Source organism: Thunnus thynnus, chromosome 20, assembly GCF_963924715.1.
Source record: "Thunnus thynnus chromosome 20, fThuThy2.1, whole genome shotgun sequence".
NCBI lineage: Eukaryota > Metazoa > Chordata > Actinopteri > Scombriformes > Scombridae > Thunnus > Thunnus thynnus.
Genome location: NC_089536.1, coordinates 18,427,146 through 18,449,130, shown reverse-complemented (window position 1 = coordinate 18,449,130; position 21,985 = coordinate 18,427,146). Strand labels below are relative to the sequence as shown.

Below are 21,985 nucleotides of genomic sequence, written 5' to 3'. Positions count from 1 at the left end.
GTGCACACACACACACACACACACACACACATATGGATAGTAAGATGGATACCAGCGGCGAGCTCATGGAGGCTCATATGAACGATAGATGAGGTGATGCAGAGAAGACCACTGATCTCCTTACTCCCACTCTAAGTGACCTGAATATACCCCAGTACACACACACACACACGCACACACACACACACGCAAATGTGCACAAACACACACATGCAGCATCCCGCTGCAGCTGGCAGCCATTCATTCACTTCGGTGACATGCTCAGGCTATATCTAAATGGAGAGCTTTCTCTGGATTGGAACCCCCCCCCCGCCCCCCCAACACACACACACACACACACACACACACACACACACTCTCCTTTTTCAATTCAACTATTTTACTGTTTCACTGCTCAGCACCTCTCTCTCTCTCTGCGTTTTTCTTTTCCATATCTATGTAATAAACTAGAATACAGATACACACACCTGCACAAATACAGTAGAAGCACATAATAACACACACACACACACATACACACACTGATTGAGCCGCTCCCGATGGATAACCTCTAGACTCCTCTTGGCGGGTGCACATGCTTCAGATGTGATGTCTTTGCTCCTGTCCACCAGCTGCCGTCTGAAAACTAAAAAACACAATAACACAAACTGCCACACCTTTCTGTGACACCTTGACCCTTTACACACACGCACACACAAAAACACACGCACACATTCTCACACACAAATCAGCTTGTGGCGTGTTTGCTCTTACGACGTGAAAGCCCTCTCTCATTAACCCAGAGGGCACCCCCAGCCTCCCATTGTGCCCCTATCTCCCGCAGCATTCTGGGTAAAGTAGTCTAACAATGTCAACCAGATAAGCCCAATACAAACCTCCTGATAAGGAGTCAAAGACTGCACTTAATGTCTGTGTGTTCTGAAGGCGTTGGTTGATTGAGGAGCCGATGAGGAGGATGTAAAAGACCAGCAGTGAGCAGAATGGGCACATGAGTGTATGTGTGTATGTGTGTGGTCAGACTGGCAGGCATAGTGTTTCATATCTTTGTAATAACAAGTTAAACTGCCGAAACAGCGAAACGCAGGAGACAAAAGGAAAGCAAACACACATACCGCTGGACAAAGAGCCTATCTTTGAATGTGTGTAGGCCTATGTGTGTGATTTCAAACTATGTCCGAGGACCATTAGCAAAGTTATTCAGAAAAAAATGTGAGTCACCTTTTCCTGTATTGACTAGAAAAGCAGGGAGAGATACGCTGGCCAAGAAGAGAAAAGAAAAACCCAGCAAAAGAGGGGCTGATGTTAAAAACACCACTTGGTATTAAATAAAGTTTACAGCTGGCGTTCAAGGCAACGCTGCGCTCGAGCCTTCTTCGCGTGGTGCCACGAGGCAGCCAGACTGTAATTTGAGGTCAAAGGTAAATCCTCCATCCAGACTTTAATGTTGCAATAAGCCGCATCACAAAGGCTCTGGTTACAGTGCGATAAAAAGGTGTGAATATATCACAGGAAGTCTCAAATAAAACGCAGTAAATTTGTGCACTTTGTCCTAGAAACTCCACACCCTGCAAGGGATAATCTCGACTGTTCTTCTCAGCTCTCAGCTTACACACACACACACACACACACACATAAAGGAGAGTAGAAAGACACACAAAAGTAGAGGAATGCATGCAGACTGTAGATTTACATTGGTGTATAAACGGCCTCTGTCTGATGAGCACATGTGAGCTGCATTTCTGCATTCACACACACACACACACATGCAAAGAGTGAGGATTTGAAATCTTTGCGGGCTGAAAGCTGATCTCCTCGCTTTGTTCTCTTGATGGTTCTGTTCCGTTTTTATTATTCTGAATACCTGACCCACCTGTACAGCCCGAGGAGACTTTATCCCGCCCGTCGTCTCTCATGAAACACCGCTAGATACAGTTTCCCTTTCTCTCCCATTCTTTTCCCTCTATCGGCTACAGCTACAGTTTCAGATTGCTTCCTCCTCTTGTGTTTTTCTTTTTTTTTTTTCCTCCCCCCTTCTCAACCTTCCACGCTTTCTTCTGTGGTCCATTTTACTTCAGCAGACAAATGACGGGCATTGATGAACACAAGGCAGTATTCAGAGGACTCACACCCGGCAGAAAAGAAAAAAAAAAAATCAAGATTTTTTTTTTTGTAAGAATCTTTTTTTAATGAAACACAAAAAAAGGCAATAAAATTAAGATAAATAATTTTTTTCTTTTTGTACATGAGGAAATATTTAAGTCATATTTCCAAAAGAATGACTGAAATTACATAATATATTTTAGTAGGCCATCTCAACCGTACAAAGCAGGTTCCAGTGGGTCTACAAAACAAAACAGGTCGCACAATGATGCTGCTTCTGTCAAAATGTGGTTAGAACTGAATCCAGTGTTTCTTAAAGAAAATACAGCTTTAAAAAAAAAAAAAAAATCAATTAAAGACCCATAAATGTAATATTTCAAAAAGTGAGTTTCACATTAGATTTCTTATAAAGCTTTTGCTTTGCAGTGTAACAGCAACATTGTTGTTAAAAGTCAAAAAAGTCAATGTCCTAAAAAGAAAAAAGGCATTCATGTTCTTCCCCCTGTACATCCTATACACTGACAACACACAGTCATTACAGGCTTGCATAAACAGTAAGACAATGGTAAACTAGGAAAACAAGCAAACATAAAACACACACACACAGACATTTTTGGCAAAGCAGGAATAAAAGTGACAAGAAGCATAATTTGTGATTTGATCCTTATCTTGCTTTTTTTTTTTTTTGTCTCTCAACATTGTCCCATTGATTGGCTCTGATTGTCCTTCACAGTCACGTGATGCCATTCTGGTTGCCATAGAGACCTCAAGTGCATCAGCTGGGCAGTGTGCAGACAATGTTGCTGCAATGTTTCTCAGAGGCTGTCATAGCAACGCTGGATGAACACGAGCAGACAACGAGAGGAACTCTACTTCAAATACCTCTGTGATTGCAGGGGTCCCGGATTCAGATTTGATTGAACATCTTTTTGTCTTTTTTTTCATAGAATTGTTTTCTTCTACTGCAGTGAAGCATAAACTCACAGGTGCTTTGGTATGTTTCTTTTTGATGCCAGATAAATATCTACATTTTTTATAGAAATACAGGCTAAAATAGATAAAGAAGATTCTTTCAGGATCAGAGAACAGCAGAAACTTAGTTTCTTTTCCAGTATTTGTAAAAAAAAAAATAAAAAAAAGAAGCTCCCAACAGGAAAAGCACACTCTAAACCTAACAGAGCAAAATAAAGAGAACAAAGAGATTTTGGACACATGTTTAAAAAGAGCCTTTTTCTGATTTCTTTATAAAAACAACATTTCCCAGACACCCTTTCTACATATTCATCCCTAAAGCAGGGCTTACAACCGCAAAGTCTTCACATCAGTTGTACAGCTTGACCCCAAATCCACATATCCGATCCTGTTCAGTGCATTGAGAGAGAAGGACATTTAACCTCCTCTCTCTGCCAGACCCCTCCCCAAACCCCCCACACACAACCTTAAAAAAATCTAAATAAAATAATCTTCTCTGCAAAAGAAAAAAAAAACAAGAACAAATATATATGTATACTATTTACAACATGTTATATTACACATAACGCTGTACAAAGCACACACGCTCGCCCATGCACACGTACGCACGCACGCAAACATGCACGCACAGTTCAAATAAACAATCCAACTACCTGTACATGTGTCTTCGCACCTGAATAGGAGGATACGAGAGAGGTATTGACGTGTATGGCTTGACAGGAGAAAAATCATTTTGTGTTTCCGTCTCAAGGACTAACAACCGAACGTTAAGTACTGGACAGATTCATATTCAGAGTGTTAAAGACATACCGACGGTGTGTCATGACGTCATCTTGGCTTGCAACCGACGAGCACAGGCATACATGTGCATGACCACACACACAGTACAAACACACACACACACACACACACACACACACATACACACACACGCTAAAGCACTATTTACTCAGAGCTCATTAAATGCCAAACAGGGTCATCGCAGCCACTCTGCACACACATTTACACACAAAGTCCGAACTACAGTGTTTTTTGGTCCTGTTGGGGATCTCCCAATCGCCTTGTCATTATCACACTACCAGTATAAGACCATTAAAACCATCCAAACCAGTGTGGTTTACAGTAAGTCTCTCCTTACCATACAGTCTCTTCCGCTCTCTGAGTCAGTCTTTGTTTCAGAAAGCCAAGTCTGCTGTAGCATTTCCAAGCTACCATTCTCCAAAGTGCTCATGTCCTTGGTTCCTGTTCTTTTGTTGCAGTAATCTTGTCGCAGAGACAAGATATTCTCTTATATCAGCCACAGGGAAGGCTGTAGGCTCTTGCTGCGACAGGGAGCCTCAATCCACATCTGATAAAGAGGTAAAAATCTGACATGGGTCAGACTTTTCCCCAGAACAAACCGGACTCCTCTAAGTGCCAGTGCTGCCGGGCTTTATCCAGTGGGCTAGCTCCTTCTCTTACAAGGGACAGATCAATACGCAGAGCCGAAATTCTTCGTCTTGGTTTCCCTCTGTCCCTTGGTCTGTTCTGAAGGACTATCCTGGAAGCAGTCAACTCCAGAGTTTGGGTCAATATTTGGATTTCTCTCTAGCTGGTGGTGCTAGGACACAATAGCCATGCCATCAGCGCTGATCAGCTGGCCTGTGGTTGGCTCGTAGGTTCCAGCCAGGTAGAAAAGGTCATTAGACGTGCTACCGGGCTTGTGTTCTCGAATCATGTGATCATACTCAGTCCTGCTGACCACCTGGCAGCGATGGGAGATCGTCTGCACGTCATTCTCGTCTTCGTGGCTCGACTGGTACAAGGCATTCTAGGGTTAGGGGTAGATAGAGACAAGAAGATTTATTGATTATATCCGACAGCTAAAACGTTGCATTTACAATTGCTTTCATGAGAAAAGGGGTAACCCTCAAGATCTTTTACCCTGGATTTTCTCATGATGAAGTTTTAGTTTCTGCAAGTGGTGATCTTTTTTGTTTGTTCAGGTATGGTGGATTTTGCTGCTCATGCTAACAACACACATCTTTATCTGTTTATTCCAAAGAAACAACTGTTTTGCTGCTGCCAGAAATATAAAATGCACAGCTTCCTGTGCAGCAGAGATTTTTCCTGGGAAAGTTGTGCCTTACACTGAGTATTTAGAGCAGTAAATGTTCACAGTTTCATGAACTAAGTAGAGGTCCAACCACTCATATCAAATGGGAATAGGGAATAAAAAGAAGCAAAGTGGTAATATATTTAAATGAAAATGTCACGGACTGTTACTTTGACCATTCCTGCTTTAGAAATTCTTCTTGCACTCCCTGGTCTTTACCTTGCCATCGCGGTGTCGCTTCCCCAGGCAAGTCTCCTCCGGGTGGTAGAACCACTTGACCCTGACCACCATGCTGGAGCTCCACGACTCCCAGAGGCTCTCCACTCTGCCCACGTAGGGCAGCTGAGGCCGGCCAGGTGACAGAAATACAGCACAGTCCCCGACACGCACCGTCTCCTTGCCCCGCACGATGGCCTTGTAGAAAAGCTTGCGGGCTTTACCCTTCAGACCTCTTCTCTAGAGGGGGAAAAAGAATAAAAATAGCTCTCTAGGTCAATTTATTTAGTGTGGAGGGTTTATTTCACAACTAGCCTCATTTCAGAAATTAAGATTTGTTTGTTTTGCTAAACCTAGTATACATAGATTTAATATATTTTTCTAAACCAAAAATAGGTATGTTCTCTTAAAAAATTCATTATGTCTTTTCTAAGTTAAAGGCATATTATGCAGGATTTTCCTAAAAAAAAATGTATAGATTGATACAAAAATAATCCCTTTCAATCATCACGTATGAGCCACTAGAAGTGTGTGGCAGTGTATTTATCAGCAGAGACCCTCTGCCTGTATTTTCTTATTATTCTTATTATTTAATTATTTTGCTGTTACGTTATGGGACGCTTCTGGGCATCAACCTTTGGGCAGTGGGTGTGTAGCCACCAGCTGCGCAGGTTGTGAGGTCGGGACTCACAGGTTACATTGCTGTCTGCGTTTCTCTCCTCTGCTCTCTGTCTGTGTCATGGATGTATAAAGATAACAGGTCCCTGCATCTGTCTGCCCGAGGGCGGGGCTGAGCTCCACACACACCCACACACAGAGCAGAGAGGCCACAGCGGACAGGATAGAGCGTGCGCTTCAGCTGCATTCACACCAAATCTGGCAACGGGGCACCTTCCCACAGGGTTGTGTGCAGGTGTGCAGAGGTGTGGGTGTGTTTATTTGTGCTTTAGAATGTAACTACCATGACACAATTAGAAAATAACATAAGTCACAAATTATTTATCTGATTCACTGCTTTGTTCTCACTAACGCTGCTCCCTCTTTTCATTCACTCTCAAGCGTACTCGATCACCGCTACTCTCGTCTCACTCTGCTCTCAGCTTGCTCTGAAGTTGGTGAGCCAGGGAGGAGGGGTGAACTTTGAATGGTAGGTTTACAAACAGCAACCGACAAATCCTGCATAGTATACCTTTAAGAAACCCAGTTCCTTTGTTGGGATTTGATTGAGACCATAACACATGTGACACACCTACATTTCTACTCAAGTCTTTTGATTATTTGGGGCATGTACACACCAAAAGGTCAGCTTTTTCAGGCTGCACATCTCAGTTGACAGATGCAGTCATGTTTACAAAGCAAACAACATGGCAGAATGGAAGCTGAGAGTGGCAGCGGTTGCTCAAACGGCTTTTGTTCCGTTATCTCAGGATCGTGACTTAATAATCAGGGTAACAAATTCAAAGATTAGCCACACCAAGTAAGCCTGATAAAGTTGGCAATGTGTTCAAAGTCTGAGGCAGAATAAGCAATGCTGAGAGGGATCCCATTTGATCATCACATTTACTTTATGTAATCAAGGTATGACACAGCCAAAACTGCAGCAGCAATCAGTAACCTACTTAAGTCGGAAGGTTAAGTAGGTTACTGATACCCAAGACAGCCATTTTAAAACCATATAACCAAGAAAAACTGTGAACATGAGAAAACAAAGTCTGATTAAGTTGTGATTATAATGGATTGGAATTAAGTTATGAAAATCCCAGCTGCTCTCAGGCTCTGTCGTACAGTGACAAACAGCAGACCCATTACCGAAATAATTCTTGGTAACAACATCACTGAAATGTTGCTTTAAGTTGATTACTAGTGCATGAAACAAACTCAAAGTAACTCAAAAGCCATCTCTTCAATTACAGAATGTTTTACCTGTGTGGGGTTACCGGACCATTTCCACAGCTGGCGTCCAGGCAGCAGGGGAGCCATGTTGTGCAGAGGCTCAGGTGATGCCATCCTCTGCCTCTTAGCTGCTGTTGGGTCCTTGGAGGCAGGTTTAGACTGCTGGCTCATAGGACTGCTCTGGCCCTGGTGGTGGCTGTTAGGTACTCCTTCTTTCCTCTTCATCTGGGTCTTGGCTGTGCTACTGTTAGCCGCCATGTTTACCTTTGACATGTACTCCTTCCTGTCTTCTGTTCTGTCCGCCCTCACCTTTGACCCCGGGACGGCCATGCTAGCCTTGGCCACATAGCTGTGAGCCGGGGCTGTGGTGGAGGCAGAGGGGTTGGAGGTGGTGGGGTCAGGGCTCAGGAGGTCGGAGTTCATGTTCTGCCTGTGCTTGTGTTTGTCTTGCTGGAGCAGTGCGCGGCGGAGCAGCACCGATGAGGACTCTTCATCAGAGGAGTAGGACGAATCATTGTCTGAGGAGCAGAGGGACGAGGAGGAGATGGAGCCGGAGGATGAAGAGGACGATGAGGACGAGGAGAAGCAGACGGAGAGACGAGAGAGAAAACGTCCGTTTCGGTGGGATGAGACGGCTGCACTTCTTCTTCGCGCTCCAGCATCTTGACCACCATCCTCATCATCCTCATCCAGCTCAGAGTAGGAGCTGGGGCAGTCGCTCGGGTACTCCAAACTGTAATCTCCACTTTGGACTCCGAGGCCTGCTGACAGAAGGTCTTTTCTAAGAGGGGGAGTGCCCTTTAGAAGAGCCTCGGACCGGGTTCCAGTGCTGTCTCTTTCCCCTCCTCCCTTCTTGCCATGCTTCACCAGCATGGCGGGGTGAATGTATCGCAATGTTGCTCCTGCAGAGGTGAGAGTCCTGCCTCCTCTCCCTCCACTCCCCCCGAGCCGAAGCAGGGCCTTGCCATTCTTTGTTTTAGGAGAGGTCACTCCTTCATGGTCAAGCTTCACCAGGAACTGTTTCCTGTCCCGTTCGCTTACTGGCTTCTTGCTCCCAGCTGCCATTGCCATTGTGACAGCTGAGGAGCAAGCTGAGGAGGAGTCCCGGAGCCCCATGGAAGCTATGGTGGTGACAGGTCGCCCTGCTCCTGAGCCTCCTCCGCTTCCAAAAGTTGAGTAGCCATTGGCGATGCTGCTGAATGAGTCAACTACAAAAGGGGAGCCAAAGATGCCCTTGATAGGGGTTGGGGGTGTGAGAGGGTGGGAGGCAGGGCGATGAAACACCCCCAAGTCTCGCTCTCGAATCCTCCTCTGGGTCTTGCGGGACGTTCCATTAAAGAGGAAGAAGTCAACTGGCGGTCTTTTCCTGGGTGCGGACCAGCTCAACAAGGAAGTGTTGCCTTTGGTTACGGTGTCTGATACTGATGTCGGTGTGCTGGAAGTCTTAGGCACTGAGTGGATTTTCTTCGGCCTGCCAACTGAAAAGGGAGCCGGCAAAAGACAGGAGTTATAATCGATATGAACTGACAGGTTTTAAGAGCAGACTGAGATTAATTACAGAACTAAGAGCTTTGGAGAAACCTAATATCTTTATCTCCTTGATCTTCACCTAGCCAGGTAAGTTTCGACATATCCATTACTCAAAGCACAACAAACCTGGCAAACCTGTCTCTTCCTCCAGCATTATTGTCACTCTGAGTTTGTGATGAGTTACATGTATGTTGCCTAACTACACAAAACACACCAATGACACTTCATAAAATCATGATTAATGTGGTCATATTGAAGGTAAATGGTAGGTGGCAAACAAGGAATTTTAATTTATGAGTCCTTCGGTTTGTAAACCTGTACTCTTCTCTGACTCAGAGGCATCAGATAATTGGCTGACATTTGGAAATATGAAGAACTGTATATGAGGCTTTGTTTTAAGGGCTGTGTGTACGTGAATGTATTTACTAGTTAGTAACTCTCAGACAACATATATTAAGACATAGATAGATTTTGTGGTTTTCAGAGCAGAGTGCTGCATGTCCTTTCTCCCTCTCACCTGGTCTTTTCTCCTGGGGCCTCCCTGCTGGTTCCTCATTGGCTGGTTTCTCTGTGGGTGTTTCTTTCTTCTCCTGCGTGGAGCTTCGTCGACCACGGCGACCAGGTGAGATGAGAAGTGCTGGAGAGGGTTCCGCACCTGACAAACAAGACATGTTTAATGGTGGAATTTGTTATTTTCTTTAATTCATTAATTCTGTCTGTCTGTGTTTCTGTCTTTCTTTTTCAAAGCTAAACTCACAGCGGATTTGGTATCCTGGGGGCAGAAGTCTTATGTTTGCGAGGGAGATCCTTCCTCTGTCCCCGTCATCAAACTCCACCATCACACTGCCCTCCTTCTCCTCTTCACCTGGACCTCCTACAGCACAACACACAGGAAGGAGGACATGAGTTTGCTGGGAAAGCATAAGTGCGTGTGTGTGTGCAGAGTGAGGCTGTCAGCGTGTCTCGCTCACCTCGGTGGACGTATCCAGGGTAAAGGCAGCGAGAACGCTCGCTCCAGTAGGCACAAACTCGCGTCCCTGCAGTCAGGATGGCCTCGGTCTGAGGCCGCACATCTAGCACCTAGAAAAAAAAAACACACACACACACAAAATACTCAACAACTACTCACAAAACCACAAAATGTAATAGATGCTATGAAGGCTAAAGACTGACACTCACAGCTTCCTGCAGAAGTTGCTCCAGTGAATAGATCCTGGGGCGATTCCCTCGTTCCCCTTCAATGACAACACTAAATCTAAGAGAGAGAAAGACAATGTATGAAAAATGGTCCTCTAAAACTAAATTTTCTGGCAACTGTGTTGGCTGCCACTGCTGTGTGTCTTGGCTTTGTAGTTGTCTAGACTTCTTTTTTGTCAAGATTCTCACAGCTGCCAGGCATTTAACTAGCACTAAGCTAAGTTTTAAACTCTTTTGTGAATCAGACACGAGTCTTTGTTGCAATGTGTCTTTTTGTTGTTTCCCTCAGGAAATTATTTAGCCGAGGCGGTATGCCACCCAGATTCTGATGCATCTCGTCTTGTAAACAATTTAGTTAGTGAAGGCTGGCCTCAACAATAGTCACACTCATTAAATAAATATATGGTAGGCTATTTGCAGTGTGAAATGGCTTCTCTTCCCTTTTCCCCTGAAGGTTAATGTTTTGTTTCATAAACGTTTATTCATTTTTTGGTGATCTTTGTGGTGGTGAGGTGTAGGTTTTGTATCAGCAGGGAATCTTACATGTCAGGCAGGTCCAGAGTTTGCACGCAGGCGGCGTACAGCAGCTCATCCTCCTTAGAGATCAGGATCTTCAGCCCGTCCACTAACATCTCTTTACTGAGCACACAGTTTGGCAGAGCTGGTGTGGGAGGGCGGGGTAGAAAAATGGATGGATGGAGAGGATGAAAAGCGAGATATACATAATTTGTGAGTGTGTTGAATAATTGCTATGTGATGTGAAAAGGAGTGACTGAGGCATGTGTGAAAATGATCCAACATGCTTTTAAACCAGGCATGTGTGTGTTATTATAAATGATGTGTCACTGTTTATGCCTACCGGGTATTCTGCAAGGCATGTTGGGGGGAAGGTGAATCAACTTCTTCTCTGTCTCCTCCTCTTCTTCTTCCTCCTCCTCCTCCTCTCCCTCAGAGAAGCTGCTCTCCTCATCCAAGCGAAAGCCGTCGTCAGCTGCAAAGCTCTGCAGGAGTCGGCTCACTGCGTGGCCCTTGGCCTGGACATGATACAGGATGTGACATCAGTGGGCAGAAAGCAGGATATGGCATCACTTCATTTTATGCCCAAATTAATCAACAGTAAACAGGATCTGCAGGTGACTGAATCAAGTCTTTTCCTGTCCGCTTTGACTGATGTGGTGAAACCATCAGTGAAACACAACCGCAGGCACCAACGCCTCTTGTAACGTGATACTTCAATTAAGCCTGCAGGATTTTTTTTCTCACTTGTTAGTGTTTACATAACGATCTGAGGTCATAATCAGCAATAGGTGCAGCTCTTGAACTGGTAGGACATGCAGAGGTGAGAGTCCTGCCTCCTCTAGCACATTGATCAAGGACACTTCGGCAAGATGGACACCTCCTAATATTCATAGTCTGAACCCTAATCTACAATCTCACCTTCAGACACACACACACACGCACACACACACTACCCATCTCCAGACCGGTTTAGGCTAGTCTATCCAAAGATGACTGATGAGTAATGATGGAAAGTCAGCTTGCCCAACAGGTTTCTGCTTGCATTTAAGCTTTCCAAAGAAAAGACCATAATACGGGAGATGGAGTGTGTGTGTGAGTGTGTGTGTGAGTGTGTTGTCTCTTGGAGTTTTTTCCACATCAAGAGACCATATATTTCAGTGACAGAAGTTTCGTCACCAGAGGGCATGGATGATTATTTCCCTTTAGTGCTGGTGTATGTATGTGTGTGTGTGTGTGTGTGTGTGTGTGTGTGTACAGGCATGCATGGGTGTGTGTAGGGTTATGGCCAATGATTATCTTTATACTCCTGTGTTTGGTTTGGAGTTATGTGTTTTTGGACATTCCCTCACGATGAGTCGAAGAGAGAAGGGAACCTCGGGGCATTTCTCATTAAAATGAATGTGGGTGTCTCGTCAACGGCTGCCTGCACAAATACAACGGGGCAGTGGTGTGTTAGTACAGCAAGCATACATGCAAACACACATCTACGAGAGCAAATGGTAAGTTACTGATTTACAGCTGATACTAAGCATCTATCTATAAGGGAGTCGAAGTTGTTAGTAATGTCAGCATTAATCTACTGGATTTTCAAATTTCCTGGCAGGGTGCGGCTCGCCAGGAGTGAACTTGGTGAGGGCTTTTCCAAATTCCTCCTTGCTTTACACGTTTGAAGCCTTTTTGCATGCAACAGAGGGCCAAAGGGAGTGACCTTCTCTGAGTCACCTTTCCCCTTTTATTCACATTCCCAGCGGCTGCGCTGTCTAAACCCAACCCCTGTCCTGACCACTGCTGGGCTTCTTACACAAAACCAGGATGTGCGTCTTTGCTCATTAACTCATTTAAAAAGAAAAGTTACCTTGTTTATAACTGTGTGACCGCAGTTATTTATTGGCATTACTCATTATATAACCTTTCCGACACACCCCTCACACCTCTCAGTTGCCTTTCCCATGCGCTTCTGTGTGAATGATGGGGGGAACAAAATACTTGTGATGCATACCGATTTTGTCCACCTTAAGAGGATGTTAAACTTTGGTAGAGCTTTTAATTGCACAGTTTCCTAGCCATGATGTAACTCAAAATGTCGTCAATTACTAATTTACTGTCAGTGCAACGTGCCATTTTCTCACAGAGCACAGGAGCAACTGCTAAAGATGATCAACGGGTTTTGGACTGAAATCATGGTGAGGAAGCAGTGCAACCAAAGTTAACGATGTTTTATGTGGGTTTACTGGAAATATGAACAATAGATATATTATCTCACCTTTCCCAGAACGCCCTGCCCCGCTGAGTTCTTCCTCACAACTTCCTTGTTGGTCCTGTTCCCTTCTGTCAGAGTGCCATGGCTCCCCCGGCCGTCCCCAAAGCTGCAGCCCATTGACGACACACCCCAGCTGGGCAGAGACACTCTTTTAGTCCCCTGGTGGTATGGACGTCCCCTCTCTGTGTTGGCGAGGCTCGGCCTCCTGGGCATTTTCCTTTGATCTGTACTGGGCACGCTCCCCATGCCTGAAGGTGAGGGGGACATCATGGAAATTAGAGCTTTTGTTTAATATTGTGAGAAAGGTAGAATGATGTCTTGTCCTGGTCTTAGAGGCTATATAACCGTCAGGTGATACAACAATTCAAACATATTAAACTATTTTAGATGAATGAAACGAACAATGAACAATTCTAACTGCTTCATCATATCAACATTACTGGCAATATTTTCTTTTCTCAGAGACCATATCACCCAGTCACATTCAAAATACCCAAAAGCGAGCTCATATTGTCACTGTTGGGTGAAATTTTGCATGTGTAACATGAAATCAGCCTCATTTGTACAATGCATTTGAAAACCTTTCAAAAGTCAGAAGTGTGTAGGTTTCTCTAAACCCCTAGAAAATCATGTGATACTTCATTCGAGTAAAGAGAAAGAGAAGAGAGAAAACAGAACAGAAGAGAGAAAGAAAAATCACCCAAGTTGGAATTACAGTTTTCTCATATGACACCAGGAAATGAAAAGATATGCATAAAGATCTTACCAGGAGGGCCTGGTCTCTTACTCCTGGCTTTCTGGTTTGCTTGGAGCTTGGAGGACTGCGATGAAAAAGACACAATCCCGGCAGGGTTTGCAGGAGCTTCTTTAGAGGATGAGCTAATCTTGATGTCACCGACTCCATCTTCACTCTCATAACTACCGTCCTCCTCCTCCTCTGTGGAATCAGAGCATCAATATGATCAGTCACAAAGCTTTAAGTGATCTATACGTAAACACAGGTAACTAAAGCCAGGGGCTCACTTGACAGAATGTATTGACAGCTAGCTTTCAATATTCATCTACAGCATAACAGTTCAGTTCACAAGCCTGTGATGAACTTACATAAATAAGAAAGTTAGATAACAATCCTACAAGGGGTTTTAAAGTGGGACATTTTGTCACATATTAACTCCTGAGGAGCCTTAATGGCTACAGAATAACGCACCACTTATTCCTTAACTGCAATGACGGGGAGCAAATGTTGACACACATGCACATATGCAGCCCTGCATGCACACACACACACACACACACATAAACATGCACACACACACACACACACAGATTGTTATTGGCAGCTGTGTGTCGCTGACTGGAAGGGTCGTGTCGGGTGTCGACACATCTCTGACACACTTGTCACTTACATGGCATTCTCGTTAACACTTTGCCTCACTCACACACACACACACAAACGCTGACACACACACACACACTCATTCAAGCACTTCTTCTCCACGCCATCAAGGCCATGAGGTCAGTCAGATTCTAGCGCTTTTCTGAAGTTTTGGTAGTTTCATATTAGAGCTTTCTCTCTCTTAAAGTGTTTGGGTGTCATTGTGTCTCCTCAGCTCAAGGCCTCCAAGGAGGGCATTTTCACGAGCTTGGAGGGGTGAAGAGGATCAGGGAGGACAGGGGTGTGACATTCTGAACGGGGCCAGAGCGGGCTTACGTTACAGGACGGCGTTGAGGGCAGGGGTGGATGTGCTGCATGCCTGTGGCAAGTCGTTAACGGTTTTAACGGTGTGACAGACGAGCTGGGAAGTGAGAGGAGGCCCCTGATGACGGCAGACATCTCACTCTCAGACACACACAGACACACACACACTCTCACACAGATGTATTCTCATAGTGAAATCTCACAATGTCTGGTCGATGTCCTGTGAGCTATCAGCTAAATCAAAACCACTTGACTCATCTGCATAACTGCATTTGAACTCTACCTAACTTGTGATGTAGGCACTTTGTAGTTTCATAATAAATCTCTTTTCAGCAATGTTAGCTTTTTTTTGCACAATAAATGGCTATATAAAAGGGGATTGCACTGCTTTATGGTATTTTAAATTCTCATTCATTCTTTATGGCCGAGTCATTATTCACAGGATCCCTGGTTGATAAACTTCTGTGAACTTTATCTGTCTTCCAACCTTGTACTGTTTTGTTTTACAATTAGAGCCATAAAAAAATCACATCAAACACCAAACATCCTGGAAGACACACCCAAAAACATATTGGTAAAATCCTTGTGACTGACCGTGCTCTGAACTCTCGCTGTAACTCTTCTCATCTCTGACTTCCCGTTTCTCAGAGGCCCGGCTTTCCTTGTGGTGAGCTCTGTTTGGGTCCATCAGCACCTTTGGCTTCCGACCCCTCTTCCTCTTCACAGTCTGACTGGCTGCCCAGTCCTGCTGTGGGTCTGATGGATCAATAGCAGTGGTGGAAATTAGTTTTTGGGTGCTACTGAATAGACAACAAGTGTGTGTGTGTGTGTGTACGCTCCCTCTGTCCCCACCTTTCACTCCTTGTCTGCAGTGACTCTTAGTGACCTCTTCTGCTCCAGGGGCCCCTCTGCAGTGCAGCATTCCTGCTGACGGTGCACCACGCTGGGCCGCAGCCTTCTGCTTCAGCTGGGTCACCCGCCTGGCCAGCCTGGAGCTCAGGGCGCTGGGCCGACCTCTGTGCTTACAGCGAGCTTTCATCTGTAGAGCAGGAGCGGAACAGCTAATTATTTACTAATTTCTTTCCGCTAATTGAAACATCCAGGAAAGGAAGAAAAAAAAACATTAGCAGCAGGAAGTGGTTGTCAGTGTGTGTGTGTGTGTGTGTGTGTGTGGATGAACCAGGAGAAACCGCAGAGGGACCAACCTGTGCAGCGCTGAGGCTGTTGAAGCCATGATTGGTCATTTTCTTCCTGGCTTTTTCCTCCAGTAAATTGAGCCCGGCCCTGGAAAACATTAAAAAAAAAAAACACCGGTTCAGTGAGAAATTGTCATAAAAAGAACTGATCACAGAATCAATCTGATCACACATTTCTTTTCACTCAAGGATGATTTTCCTCTATAACTATGCCCTTCTGCTTTCTTCTCTCTCGTTTCACCTCCCTCTCTGCTGGGTTCACTCATTGTTTCACTCTCCGCCTCTTCGCACTCTTCTCTGTCTCATAACTTTGATGAGGTAAGAGACGGGCTCGGCGCAGTTTGACGGCAAACAGAAATATTCAGCGGCCGTGCGAATATGAAACTCTGCTCAATCACCACATGAAAGGGTAAGACTTATCTGGTGTGAAGGAGAGTGGAGAAGAGACAGAGGGAGGAGGAGAATGGTTTGGGGGGAAGGGAAAGAGACAGAGAGAGAGATGAAGCAGTCTCGAGGGAGTCTGTCCGTTGACCGGAGCTTCAGGGCTCAATCGATAAACACTAACCTCTATTGAACACTACTCCTCCTTTCCTCTCTCTCTCTCTCTCTCTCTCTCCCTCTCTCTCTCTGTCCTCCCTTCATTGTATGCATGCTCTCTCACACCACAGGCTTCCAGCACATACACACACACACACACTCTGTTAGCAGCTGGTGTCTGAGGCAGGTGAATCCTATATTCCCACAGAGGGAAGGTTTGGCTCTCAGCATCTCCGCTCCCGGGAGAGGAGAGAGGAGAAGAGGAGAGGAGAGGATAAGGAAAGTCTAAAAACTCTAAAAGATCTTTTTTTTCCATCCATTCAGACCACATGTATCTGTTAAAATCCCCCCGCCTGATCGTTCAGCTCTTACGCTTTTGAGTTTCTAAGCCCCACAGTTTACCCCATGTCACGTCCTCACTTAAGGCATAACGTGTGAGTAAGCGTGTAAATTATACAGATTATGATGTTTTTGGCAAAAGTGTGCTTCAAACTGTTTGGGAAAGGCTGTTTTAACCATGACAATTCCCTAGTGCACAAATCGAGGTTTACCAAATTTGCTTGGCACAAAGCCCTGACCTCAACCCCATCCAACATATTTTTGGATGAATTGACAGCAAGCCAGGCCTTAAGGGGTCAGTATGCTTCAAATATAGTGCTTGTCAGATTGTTGAACAGCGCCCGAAACCCCCGCCCCCCATCTTTCCCCACATCAGAAATTGGGGGGCTGTGTCCGACAACTTTTGTTACTTTCCGAAACCAACAATCTGACAAGTACACACACTTCACGCAGCGACTGGCCGTGCAGGGGTGAGCAAGGAAGCAAGAACGTAAGCAAAGTTTGAACTTCTCTCTCAAGCTCTCTTTTAGCCATCTTTCACGCAACGACTTCTCCAACTGTTCATGTGTACAAACTAGTGAAACATCACAAATGCCTTCAAGGAAAGACGGTCCAAAAGTGTGAGACCTTTATACATATTTTCAAATTTTGTGTCCACAAACTTTTGGCCATATAGCGTATACAGTATGTTAATCCAGAGGAATAGTTTGGAAAGGTTGCTTTTCTCTCTCTCCCTGTATTTCACCCCCCAACTCTAACGAGAAGATGAAAGTATAAACAAATGATACATCGCTCATTAATAACAGCAGAAATGCTGCTCAGGCACGTAGCGACCTGCTCTACTAATTAAACAAATTCTGCTTATGTGTGTGTGGCGCACTAGCATGTATGACTAAAGCCTTTCATTGTCATTTTCATTAGCGCTTTCTAATCATGGTAACCGTGACAAACCTTGAGTTTCTCTAATCATTTTATCAAGGCAAGGGGTGCACATGCTAACAGAGGTGGGGCAGCATGAGAAAACACATTTATTATTATGAGCCGTTGAACACTGGCTGTGTGTGTGTGTGTTTCCAGCCTTTGTGTGTGCGTGCAGGAATGTGTGTCAGCGTGGAAGTGTGCATGTGTAAGCTGTTAAATAACGTGCATGTTGTGTGTGTTGGGTGGCACGTTGAGGCGGGTGGGGTGGTGTTGAGTCATTTATCACTGTAATAACTGTACATCGGGACTTTGTCCAGTTGTATTAATATATGCTGGAGGTTCACAGGGAATCAGGACGTAATCAATGCAAGTGATAAATATGATTAAAAGTGATTAATGATGATTAATGAAGGCATCATCTCCATTACCTTCTCTCATTTAAAATCACACCCATCATCCAGCTCCCATCACGTAACCCATTGTGTGTGCGTGCGTGTGTGTATGTGTGTGTGTGTGTGTGGGCATGAGCAGCTCCTTCCAGTGCCCAATCAAGCAAATCATCAGCTATAGAGCATTCGAATCAATTCAGCTGAAGAAGAACTTCTTGAAAATCAACCGTGCCTTTCAGTAAAAACACAAACAGAAATCAGGATGAATGAGCTGGGCTTGCCAATCACACTGATTATACTGACGCAATATCAGAGCACTGACCTGAGTCTTTTGGAGCTCTCTGCAGCAGCTGGGCCGGGGGTGGACTTGCGCTTGCGGGGGCGTCCGGGCCCCCGGCGGGCAGGGCTGCGAGACGTCTCCTCTTTCCTGCAGAGAGAAAGAGAAAGAGGAGGAAGACGGTGAGAGAAAGAGAGAGAGAGAGAGAGAGAGAGATCAAAGATGCAGCCAGGACAGCAGATAAATTAGAAGGAAACTTGTATCGGCTACAGGTCAGACCGCATTAGATATGAGCAAGCAGCAAGTCCTGATAGATCAGGAGGATGCAGTATGACAGCAGAAATGTGAATGTTGGAATGCATGATTCAGTCTAGACAAAAAGAAGTGTGTGTGTGTGTGTGTGTGTGTGTGTGTGTGTGTGTTGTCTCTGCTCACTGGTGGTCGTGTTTCCTCTGTAGCTTGGCCAGTTCTCTCTGTTTCTCTTTGTAGCGGCGTTGTAGCTCAGCCAGCTGGACACGCATGGCCAGCTCCTCCCCTCCCATCGTCTCCATGGAGCCCTTCACTGGGCACACCTGACACACACACACACGGAAACGCACACACACACACACACACACACACACACACACACACACACACACATACACACAAAGCAGGGGAATTTAAATGCTGAACACAAACTGAGTTCAACAGTCATTGGATAAGTGAAGCAGCCAGCTTGTGTTTGGGCAGCTTGATGATTGGATGGACTTCCCTGTAACCAAAAGCTCACAGGTTTGATCCCCATATCAGTTAATTTTTGTTATGTCACAAGGTTATCAAGAGTATTTTTATATGGGCTGGGGATTCATTCATTTAAATTTAAATTTTAAAGAATTTGCTTCAGCCTGCTTTATTTCTGGGGCTATTTAAAAAGAAGAAAAACATTGATCCACCTCACAGCAGGTGTTCATAGTCTCACCTTTAGTTGTTGTGGAATCAGTAAAAATATCATTTTGAGGGAATTTTTTTACCTTTTAACTTCTGCACACACACAGATTTGACCACATAAAAATAAGATTACCTTTCATTTAACTTAAAAGCTACAATGTTTATATATTATCTTTGAGGTAATGCTATTTGTCTGTTATTGCTCAACACACAGTAGTGTATGCTACAGTGTTGGAAATTTGGATGTCCATATTAGCATTACTGAAGATGACCAATGGTTGTTTTCTGCTAATTTTGTGCTTGTTGATTTGACAAAGAGTACAAGATAAAATCCTAAAACTCTTAAAATGTAAATGATCGTAGATGTCCACATTGTGTTTGTATTTTTACACTTCAATCCAACGTTAATAAGGTGTGTGTCCATTATTCAACACTTCCCCAGATTGTCTGCATGAATGATTTATGTTTGCATGCATAAACACAAAATACACATTGGGTAAGCCTCACCGGCTCGTGGCGAGGCGTCCAGCTGCACTTCCTGCGTAGGTTGAGCCTCTTTCTGATTGGACATTGCTGGCTCGCCCTCGCATCCACAGCCCCTCCCCCCATCTCCAGGGCACGGGCGGCCGCCAGCGTCGCCAGACTGTGGAGGTCAAAGGTCAGCATGTCCTCACCTGCGCAGAGACGGATTGTTTCGGTTTAGATTGGTACATCACATAGCGGCTGACACAGTGTTATAAAACATGTTATGTGCTGAGCAGATTTATCTCTGGAACGATGAAACTGTGCCTTGAAAAGTGATGATATTTATGATATTAGCTGTGTAGTTTATTTGATGCATACTGGTGTTCCTGCCTAATCATACACACAAACAACACACACACACACACACATCAGGGGAGCAGTAGAGAACGATCTCTACATCTGTCACTGTCATTAACTCTGTCATTGTCACAGCACCAGCAGATGAAACAGAATATTCATGAGACGTTCGACACACACACACACACACACACACACACAAACCCATGCAAATAAAACACATGCATCCTGTAAATACACACATGCACCTACAACATTTTCGCTGAGCTGCGCAGACATGGGCAAACTGCATGAGTGTGTGAGGGAGAATTGGAGAGAAGGAGAACGACAGGCGAGAGGAAGGAGAAGGAGGAGGAGGAGGAGGAGGAGGAGGAGTGCAACGCGGTGAAGGAAGGGAGGGAGGGGTTGGGGAGTAAAGGGGAGGAGAAGCAATAAGAGGCAAAGTGTTTATTGAGCTATCTATTTATTCTCCTACATCTCCTCATTATGGACATGGACAGAATCCAATTTCCCCTTCGAGGAGAGGAGAGGAGAAGAGAGGAGAGAGGAGAGGAGAGAGGAGAGGAGAGGAGTCTGTGCACTGAAGCTGCGAGGCCTATTCACTGACATCTGACATTATTAAAACCTGTACATGTGAGTGGGAGATGCAGACAGAAACGCGGTGGAGAGGAGAAAAGAAGAGGACAGGAAGGATGGAGTCTTCATCTGTGAGGAGCGTGAATAAAAGAACAAACGGATGTGAGAATGACAGGTAACTCCTTAGAGAGAGCGACAGAGCGAGCGGGGAGGGAGCTGAGAGATGCGGCTTTGTCCTGTCCCGGCTCACAGAGGTCAATGCCATCTCATCTGTCAGACCTCTGAGCCAATGGCACGCTCCGGTTACCTTGACAGGATGACATCACCACTGACATCACCACGCCTAGTTTAGTATCCTGGAGGATGGCCACAATCAATAGATACCTTCCGCACATAGTATACCACACACACACACACACACACATATCTTTGCACAGTAATAACACCATACTGTGTCTCTAAAGCGGGTGAAGGGTGTAATAAGAGGCGGCACTGGGGATTTCAAGGGGAAAAACAAAAACAGTGAAGGAAAATTAAAAACCATTACAGTTGATATGGGCCTAGTCATCATTAGAGGCCATTAAGAGAGTTTATTGAGCTGAAATTTCAATATAAAGGAAATGTGAAGGAATAAAGGAAACTATGACACAAAAGCTCCTCTGTCTATGTGTAAATAGAAGAAATGGTGCTAATTTATACAGGAGGGGGAGAGTATCTCTTGATTCCTTAATCTGTAATTGCGATCTCCAGTGAACGGCTGAGATATCCTTCCGCGTCAAGGAGCGGCATAAATGCATCTGTCTGGGATCGGTTTCATCTCCCAAACACATTCACGATGACAAAAACGCCATCAGCGGTATTAATAACATTCCACGCAGCGAGGCCAGAGCGGGTTTTAAATAAATGTGTTGCAATTTGGGGAACGTTTTCCACGCCGCGACAGGACTTATTGATTTCACACCTATTACACATGCTAACCACGTGCGCACACATGTAAACAAATGCACACTCACACGCTCTGTATCTCACACACATACATGCACAGACAGCTGTGGAGCGACTTATGATTTTTACACTTATTAATTCCGTCAACAAGGCTTGCAGAGGCAGGATTTACACACAAGATTACATTGGTTTAATAAAAAAAAAAGAAAAAAAAAGAAGGAGTGGGTGAGGGGGGAAAAAATAACAAAGAGGGAGGAGGGGGAGAGGCGGGAGGAGGCGCAGGCAGGGAGCAGGCAGCCTGGTGGAGAGACACATAGAGTCTGATGGAAGAGAGCAGGGATTCATCTGGGATTACTTAACAGTTTACACACACACAGACCGGCGTGCACGCATGCACGCTAACATACACACACAGATGCTGGCATAAATAAAAACACTTTCTCTCAGAGGGACGAGAGGAAAATAGGAGCGCTTACAGGAGAAGTGTTTTAAAGGAAAGGGTCTAATTAGCAAAGCAAGACGCCAGAGCCTGGGGGACACGCTGGGCAGAGTGTGTGTGTGTATGTGTGTGT

General features: G+C 44.9%; 1 protein-coding gene and 1 long non-coding RNA gene across 4 annotated transcripts in view; one reads left to right on the top strand and one right to left on the bottom strand.

Moving 5' to 3' along the window:
• Nucleotides 1–2,764: 2,764 nt before the first annotated feature.
• The window catches only part of bahcc1b (BAH domain and coiled-coil containing 1b), a 64,460-nt gene continuing 45,239 nt past the window's right edge, over nucleotides 2,765–21,985 (bottom strand). For all 3 annotated transcript variants that reach the window (XM_067575409.1, XM_067575408.1, XM_067575410.1), the window contains exons 12-28: nucleotides 19,578–19,744; nucleotides 18,576–18,712; nucleotides 18,186–18,290; nucleotides 15,687–15,765; nucleotides 15,334–15,520; nucleotides 15,076–15,237; nucleotides 13,549–13,719; nucleotides 12,786–13,030; nucleotides 10,863–11,037; nucleotides 10,547–10,664; nucleotides 9,986–10,061; nucleotides 9,778–9,886; nucleotides 9,564–9,680; nucleotides 9,324–9,461; nucleotides 7,307–8,754; nucleotides 5,387–5,623; nucleotides 2,765–4,882 (exon numbers count right to left, since the gene is read on the bottom strand). In XM_067575409.1, the coding sequence (XP_067431510.1) occupies nucleotides 4,673–4,882; nucleotides 5,387–5,623; nucleotides 7,307–8,754; nucleotides 9,324–9,461; nucleotides 9,564–9,680; nucleotides 9,778–9,886; nucleotides 9,986–10,061; nucleotides 10,547–10,664; nucleotides 10,863–11,037; nucleotides 12,786–13,030; nucleotides 13,549–13,719; nucleotides 15,076–15,237; nucleotides 15,334–15,520; nucleotides 15,687–15,765; nucleotides 18,186–18,290; nucleotides 18,576–18,712; nucleotides 19,578–19,744 (3,881 nt within the window). In that variant the 3' untranslated portion in view covers nucleotides 2,765–4,672. The remainder of the gene's footprint in view (nucleotides 4,883–5,386; nucleotides 5,624–7,306; nucleotides 8,755–9,323; nucleotides 9,462–9,563; nucleotides 9,681–9,777; nucleotides 9,887–9,985; nucleotides 10,062–10,546; nucleotides 10,665–10,862; nucleotides 11,038–12,785; nucleotides 13,031–13,548; nucleotides 13,720–15,075; nucleotides 15,238–15,333; nucleotides 15,521–15,686; nucleotides 15,766–18,185; nucleotides 18,291–18,575; nucleotides 18,713–19,577; nucleotides 19,745–21,985) is intronic.
• On the top strand, nucleotides 12,950–14,860 carry LOC137171477 (uncharacterized). The gene is made up of 2 exons (XR_010924765.1): nucleotides 12,950–13,036; nucleotides 14,393–14,860. It is a non-coding gene; the product is annotated as an uncharacterized lncRNA (long non-coding RNA).